At 35.9% G+C, this 7,339-nt stretch overlaps 1 protein-coding gene across 2 annotated transcripts; it reads right to left on the reverse strand.

Annotated features, from left to right (window-relative positions):
- Positions 1-548: 548 nt before the first annotated feature.
- Positions 549-3,537, reverse strand: LOC114305219 (uncharacterized). Of its 2 annotated transcripts, none has more exons than XM_082907061.1 (4): positions 3,402-3,537; positions 2,969-3,315; positions 2,736-2,897; positions 549-1,380 (listed from the first exon to the last, which is right to left on the reverse strand). In XM_082907061.1, the coding sequence occupies exons 2-3, from the start codon at positions 3,221-3,223 to the stop codon at positions 2,811-2,813; spliced, it is 342 nt and encodes a 113-aa protein (XP_082763187.1). In that variant the 5' UTR covers positions 3,224-3,315; positions 3,402-3,537; the 3' UTR covers positions 549-1,380; positions 2,736-2,810. The 2 variants fall into 2 exon arrangements, with proteins under 2 accessions (XP_082763187.1, XP_082763186.1); XM_082907060.1 differs by having other exon boundaries at positions 549-1,403.
- Between the last annotated feature and the right edge of the window lie 3,802 nt (positions 3,538-7,339).

Here is a 7,339-nt window from a genome sequence, read left to right on the forward strand (position 1 = left end):
AATTATCGTTGCATTGGTAAAAGTAATGCCTTTAGCGACGAACATAGTCGTCGATAAAAGCCTTCATCCATCGTTGGCAATTTACCTTGCGTTGGTAAAAGTCATTCAAATATGATGATTGTGTGGCACTTTTCGCGACACAAATTTGCATGGGCAAAAAATATACTTTTACCAACAACATATGCGTCGGCAAAAGTAAACTTTTTGCGACACATTTACGTCGGTAAATGTTGACATTTGCCGACGATTTGTTTGTCGCTAAAGCTTTACTTTTGGCAACGACAAATTGACATTGGGAAAAAATACACTTCTACCAACACAATATAATTGGGCAAAAGTAACTTTTAGCGACACATTTACGTCGGTAAATGTTACCATTTGCCAACGATTTTGTTGTTGATAAAGCTTTAGTTTTGGCAACGACAAATTGGCATTGGCAAAAAATACACTTTTAACAACACAATATGAGTGGACAAAAATAAACTTTTGGCTACACATTTACCGACAAGTTGTTTGTCGAGAAAGCTTTACTTTTTGGCAACGACAAATTTGTAGCGGCAAAAAAAATTGAAAATCATATATATTTTTTTATAAGATTTACATACTTACAAGAGGCATCCCTCAGGCACTGCTATTACAAACTAATAGCATTGATATTAAATCACCTAAAGTTGATGTGTATGCAAAAAAAACACTGCTGAAAAATATGCTTTTGGAAGCGTTGTATAAAACCTAAAAAGGTAAACTCACTAAAATACTCAAATACATCCAAATTGTGAACCCATAGTAAAAACAGCCGATAACAAAATGAAAACATGAAACTAACAACAACCCAAATTTGCAACAGACCAGCATCTAGTAGCAGCCCGCTTCACAACAACATTGCAGCAGCAGCAGCCTAGCAAAATTCTGTAGCAGCACACCGACAGCAGCAGCAGCAGCAGCAGCAGCAGACCAGCAGACCAGTTTTATGAACTTGAGACCTTTGTTGTAACATGCTACATTTGCTAATATTTTGTTGGGAAACATAAAAGCTAGAGTAGTCCAAATATTTTTTTTAAAAAAATCGCATGATGTGCACATTCACAAAGAATTTTACCTTTTCTCCTTCTCGATTAGGGTCCAAAAGTGGCTTCTGCTCAGAAGCTGGCAAAGCAGGTGCACCATTCCAAATTTTTCGCCACAAATTCCCATGCTCAGACATTCTCTTTGAAAGTCATCCTCGAGGAGGCCAATTGTTTTTTAACGATTCCATTGCATCATTTGTAGACACTTCTCCACTCTCTTCGAAGTCATCATTCTCCCAATCTCTAGGTGAATGCCAGTGGATAAAATCTTCAAATACAGCAGCTAGATTTGCTGCTTTGAATGCTGACATGTCTGATTCAGATTTTCACAAACATCTAGCACCAAATTAATTTTGAAAGGAAATTAATAATGGGTTATGTATTTAAAACATTCTTGTTTTTAATAGGAAAGACATGCATGTTCACATATGATATGATCCATAAATCCATAGCTATGAATCACGAATCTAAAAAAAAAAAAAAGAAAAGAAAAGAACCATATAGCTGGAAAAATGCAAAAAAGATTTAACAGTAAAACAAATTCATGTTATGAAAACATGAGAAAAAATTTGCACATGTTCTCAAATTTTCCGTGAAACAAAAACCAAATGCAGCAAAACAAAACGAAGCTTTAGGTCATGTTTAACAAGGCTGAGAAATAGTAAAACAATCTCATTCTGTAAAAGGGGAAAAAACATAAATATTTGAAATGCTATTGAGGGTATGCTCATGTTTTAACTGAATTATGCCCCTTAAACAAGCAGAATGGCAAAACAGGATTTTTGTAGCTGACCCCCAAGTAGTTGGGACAAGACTTTGAAGAGTTTAGTCAGCATTACATGGATTTTTTTAATTTAATTTGTTACACTAAAAAAAAGGTATTTTCCGAATATGTTTTATTTTTTGCCAGCCGAATTTGTAGACGGAAAAGTATGTATGTTCTGTGATCATTTTTGTTATATGGGCACCAAATGTTACGTTATGCTTGTGCATAAGTTCATGGATTTTTCAGTTTTTACTATAAGACTCTTTAACAAATGTTAAATTACTGGTTTTGGGATTCATCCAATACATTTTGAATCTAATATGTGCCTTTTGGCACTAGGATATAACCTTTCAACCTTGAATCTCCAGTTTTTGTCATCTTCACACCACCCCTAAAATAGCACCTCAGATCAACATCATCTAGAACATTGATTTCAGTTTTTATAAATATGTCCAGGCTTTATGTATGCCACACTCTCTTTTCATAATTATGATATTTTTGTTGTTTCAGGTCACTTTGGTCAAGTTCCAATTTTGTCAATTCCATCCCTGAAGTTTCCAATTTCAGTCAACATGATCAGTTTGAAATGGGCCATCTAAATCATCTATGTAACTGTTCCATTCAATGTCATTTTAGTTCCCAAAAACCAAGCCACCATCACAATAAATCTACCATATCAAAATCTACCCGTGATTTTATTCCTTAAGAACTAAATCCAAACCCTCAAGACACTTCTCCAACATTCCCTCATTTGCCTGAACAAAGTCTAAAAAACCAAATCTTAAGTTGAACAATCAATCAGATATCATTCTGGCCAACTAGGAGTTGAGGAAAACATAGAGTTAAAGAAACAATCCTCTACTGTCCTATCAATGTACTGCACACACAAAGAAAATAATTACCCGATTATGTATTGAATTCATAGGGCTAATAACAACCCAAATTTGCAGCAGACCAGCATCTAGCAGCAGCCCGCTTCACAGCAACATTGCAGCAGCAGCAGCAGCCCAGCAAAATTCTGCAGCAGCACACCGGCAGCAGCAGCAACAGACCAGCAGTAGATCCTGAAATAAGAGAGTACTTAAGAGTGTCCCACATAATTAAGAGTGTCCCACATAATTACCGAGTGGCTTACCCTTGCAGATCCTGAAATCCTATCCTGTTTGCCTGGAAAATACATTCCAGATAGTACACGAAACATGGATTCAGGATTTGGTCTTATCCTTCCAGTTCGATGCATTGGAAAAGCTTTTAGGATTTCACTCCTCCCAGCAACATCAGCAGCACTATGTAAAAGAGACCAGGCTTCCCGAAAGCAAAGGAAATCAGTTTCCCTGTTTGCAGAGGATAATTGGCCTGTAGCATATGGCCAACTGATAGTTGAAACCATTGCTGGTCTAGAAACCTTTTAAGAATCTCCAGGTAATGCAGGCAATGCTGAATTTGCAAGTCCATGGTTCCCACAGGGCAGAGAAACTCCCCCTGAGATAAAAAGTTCATTATTCAAGATAACAAAATAAACAATTGCTATCAACTGCAGAAAATGAGAGACTAAACCAGACTGCTACCTGATCTGGATCTACAATGAGTCCTCCTTCACAAACAATTCGTCTAACATACCTGTATTAGCAGCGTAAAAACATTACATATGCCTTTTCAATACATGCACATGTCCAGCAACATGTTTAAAGAAACCCTACTTTATCAATATTATCGCAACTGTGAAAAGACAGACAGAAAACTTTAGTTACAAGTGTATGCCTATGTAGCAATGTTCAATTAAGTATGCATGTTGAAAGAACCTTGAAATAAAGGCAAGTTTAAAGCTTGGCTGCAGAATCAGTTAATTCGTTTTGGTTGTTGGGATATCATGAAAGAATTCTGGAAAAAGGGAAGTTAAGAAAGCTTGCTTTTTCACGACTAAAATCTCCTGAGAGACATTTTCTTATTAAAGTTTAAAAATACATTTAAGAAAATACTCTATTGGAGGCATAGCCACAAACAAACACTCAAGATTGAAATAGTTAAATTCACATTTTCATTCACTGTTCCTATTACGGAGCATCACATCAATTGATGCTTTAGTTCATGGTTCCTTAGTATAAGCTTTAAAGTCCTGGGATTCTCAAGTGATTGAGACATAATTATATTTGAAACAATAGTAAGAAACAGTTTTGAGCAATCACTCTCAAAAAAATAAACTTCCTTCACACATAGAAGATCATAAGTTCATAACCCTTAGGTCATAATCTAGGAACAAGAGAAATAGCTTCAAAAAATTATAACCCCAAAACTTACTATAAAAATTTTTTGGTGTTGCATCTCAAGGCATTCAAAAGACTCATCTTTCAAGGGATAAAATCCAGCGCCAAATAAAATATATGCAGATTATGCTGAAAGTGTAACATAATAGTGCCTAGGATTTTGGGATGGAGGACTTAAAAAATAAATATCCTCAAGGAGGTGTAAGTGTAATTTACCCAAATGGTTGGTGAGTGAGGAGCTGCTATCATGTTGAAGAAAGACCTAGTTTGATTTCAGACATGAAATTAAAGCTTTTGAATGAAAAATTGAAGAAATGGAATCAGGATTCAAAAGCCAACAGCTCTTAAGGACACAAAGGCCTTTAATGAGATTGAGAGTGTTCGTAATCTCATTATCGCAAAGGGGCATAGAGAGTACTTGACAGAAGAATTTGGTAGCATTGCAAAGATGGAGAAAACGAGATAAAACCAGAAGGCTAAGGCTTTATGGCTTAAAGAGGGTGCTGGAAATACCCATTTTTCTTAGAGAATGGCTAATGCTCATACTAGGCAAAATTCCTATTGGGGCTAGGGTGTGGACGGTTGAGAAGATTAGAACTAGTACAGAGGATTCCTATGAGGAGCTTTACTCAGATCCAGGAGGATGGGCTGGACTTTGGTGGCATCGTGACCACTGATAAGGATTGGTTAGAAAGACATTTTCAGAAGAGGAAGTGGTTATGGCATTGAAGTCTCAAAAAGGAGATAAGCTCATGGGTAGGTTGGTGTATGAGTATGACTATTGCCTTTTTCCAATAGTGTTAGGAAGGCGTTAAATAAGCCTACATAGTTGTGTTGGGCTAGATATCCTTATTTTTCGAGCATGGTGTTTCTTAGAAAAGTTTCAATGTTTTTGTGTCATTGATTCCTAAGAAAGGAGGGTAGAGTATACAAAGGATGTTAGGCCCATCTCCTTATTGGAAGGAATATAAGATCCTAGCTGAAGTTTTAGCTAGACCATTGAAGAAGGTACTTCTAAAGGTAGTGTCAGAGGAGTAGACAGATTTTGAATGCTGCTTTTGTAGCTAATGAGAGTGTGGATTTGAGGTTGTGGTAACCCAAGGGTGGTTTGCAAAGTGGATATTGAAAAAAAAGCGTATTATCATGTAAACTAAGAATTTTTGTTATATGTGATGAAGAAGATGGGTTTTGGAGAAAGGTAACATAATTATATGCCAGTGCGAGTTTTACTGTTGGTTAATGGATCTACCGCAGGTTTTTTCTAGACGTCTTGTGTCAAGGAGATCAATTGTCATCTTTTTTGTTCACTTTGGTTATAGAGGCACAATATGCGACTTTCCCAAGGCAAGTATAGTATCTCATTAGACAACCACTATTTCTATATTGCTTCTCATAGAAAGTCTGTATACACTTAACAGAACGACTTCTTCTTTGAACAGTAAGGAGGGAAACAAAGAAAAAAGAAAGGGGTCTGGTCTCTCTCATTGTCCATCTATAATTCTTGATAAGAACAATTCAAGGTGGTTTTCTTGACAATTTCCTTGTGGGGCGAATGAGTGGTTCGCCTAAAATATTATCTCATTTATTACAAGCAGATGACACCATTATATTTTAGATTTCATATAGTCTATTAAGTAAAGAATGAGGTATAAGCTATTTTGAGATCCCCTTTTGATGCTCATTCTCATATTTAGCTCTGTTTATCAAATATATATATATATATATAATGAAAGAGAAAAGAAAAAGATATGAAACTTTTACGTGTGGCCAAACATTTAAAAAAGTAATAAACAAGACCGACTAAAATAGTGTCTATGAGAAATAAGTCAATGAAAGGCCTACCTTGAAATAGAATCTTTTGCCACTGTACATGTCAAGTCCAGTTTGAAGAATTTTCATGTCACACCCCAAGCAACCTACTAGCCAAGCAAATTGGACAGAGCGGGTATACCAAGTTACCAACATGGCCCAAAAGCTTAAGCCCAAGTAATATACCAAATTAAGGTTTCATATTATAAAGAGGAAGAAGAAGAAGAAGTGATAAAGAAAAGCTGAAAAGAAAGAAAACGGTATGCCGATGTATCTTTCCAAAAAGATAGTTGGGCAACAATCCCCCATTCGTTAATCTTGAAAACGACAATGACTGAAGGCATATTAAAAAATTCAACAGAAGATGAGGCTCTGTGAAACACATCCAGTGCAACAAAAACAATCGGGTTAAGGTTTGAGATTATGTTTGGAAGCAAAGATCAACACTGAACAGCTACATTTTAAAAGTTAAAAGTAAAAAGCTTACCACCTTCAATAACAGTAGATCCACTATTTTTGACGAGTTCAGAATTTTATGAACCTTCAACCACTTGAAAAGTAGAAAAAATATTTTATCACAGTACAGAGAGTTCAATAGGCTTTGCTTATGTATTTTTGTCATAATTTACTTCTTTGCCATAATTTTTGTGTGATATTCTAGAAGCATACAACTCAACATCTTATCATAGGAATAAATAGTCTAGCCCAAGGATATACATTTGGTCATCATAAACAAAAGAAATGGAATTAATTGACAAATAATTGTTCTCTAAAAAAAAATCCTTTCAACTATGAAGGAACAAAATGAATTTCTGCCAATTTGGGAGACACCCTAATTTTAGAAATTTCTCTATATTTTGTGGCGCCGTTGTGTCATATTGATGAACCCAGAGAAAGACTGAAGAACCAGATGGAACATTAAAATTCTACTTTCCAGTCATCCTAATAAACCATTTCATAAGTCTTTGAAGTTGAAGAAACTCATCTACTTGAAATACTAAAAACTGAATAAAGAAAGTGTACTAACTGAAAACATATTTTATTGCTATCTGCCATAGAGCTTGTGGGCAGAAGTTACATGGGGTTTCCTTGCTACTTCAAACCCCATCTCTAAAAGCCGAAGTGTGACAGAAACAAAAAATTTAGAGTCTAGCGAAAACAACATCATAAAGAACCAGACATGGAAGATTGAGCAAATCTGGCCAAATAATCTGGTTGAGGAGATGTGGCGGTGAGATTTGACACCGGTAGACAGAGATCTGAAATCGTGAGATTTTTGGTGTTTCTACAACTCCGATTGCCGAGAAATAGGTGAGATCTTTCATCATTCGCGTAATCTGAATAGCAATCGCCATGAACAGAGATCTGAGGAGCAGTTTGCGCACCCAAAAATAAAAAAATTAAAAAAAAGGGTTTGTGCCGAAAACGATATG

The sequence above is a fragment of the Camellia sinensis genome, chromosome 14 (genome assembly GCF_055761805.1).
Source record: "Camellia sinensis isolate YWXY chromosome 14, ASM5576180v1, whole genome shotgun sequence".
Classification (NCBI taxonomy): Eukaryota; Viridiplantae; Streptophyta; class Magnoliopsida; order Ericales; family Theaceae; genus Camellia; species Camellia sinensis.

Bases quoted from the DNA above. Each gene is read 5' to 3' on its own strand.
- LOC114305219 (XM_082907061.1), bottom strand. From the start codon at position 3,223: ATGGTTTCAACTATCAGTTGGCCATATGCTACAGGCCAATTATCCTCT. The intron at 2,898-2,968 runs GTAAGCCACTCG...CTCTTATTTCAG, and splicing joins GGATTTCAGGATCTGCAAGG to GATCTACTGCTGGTCTGTTG.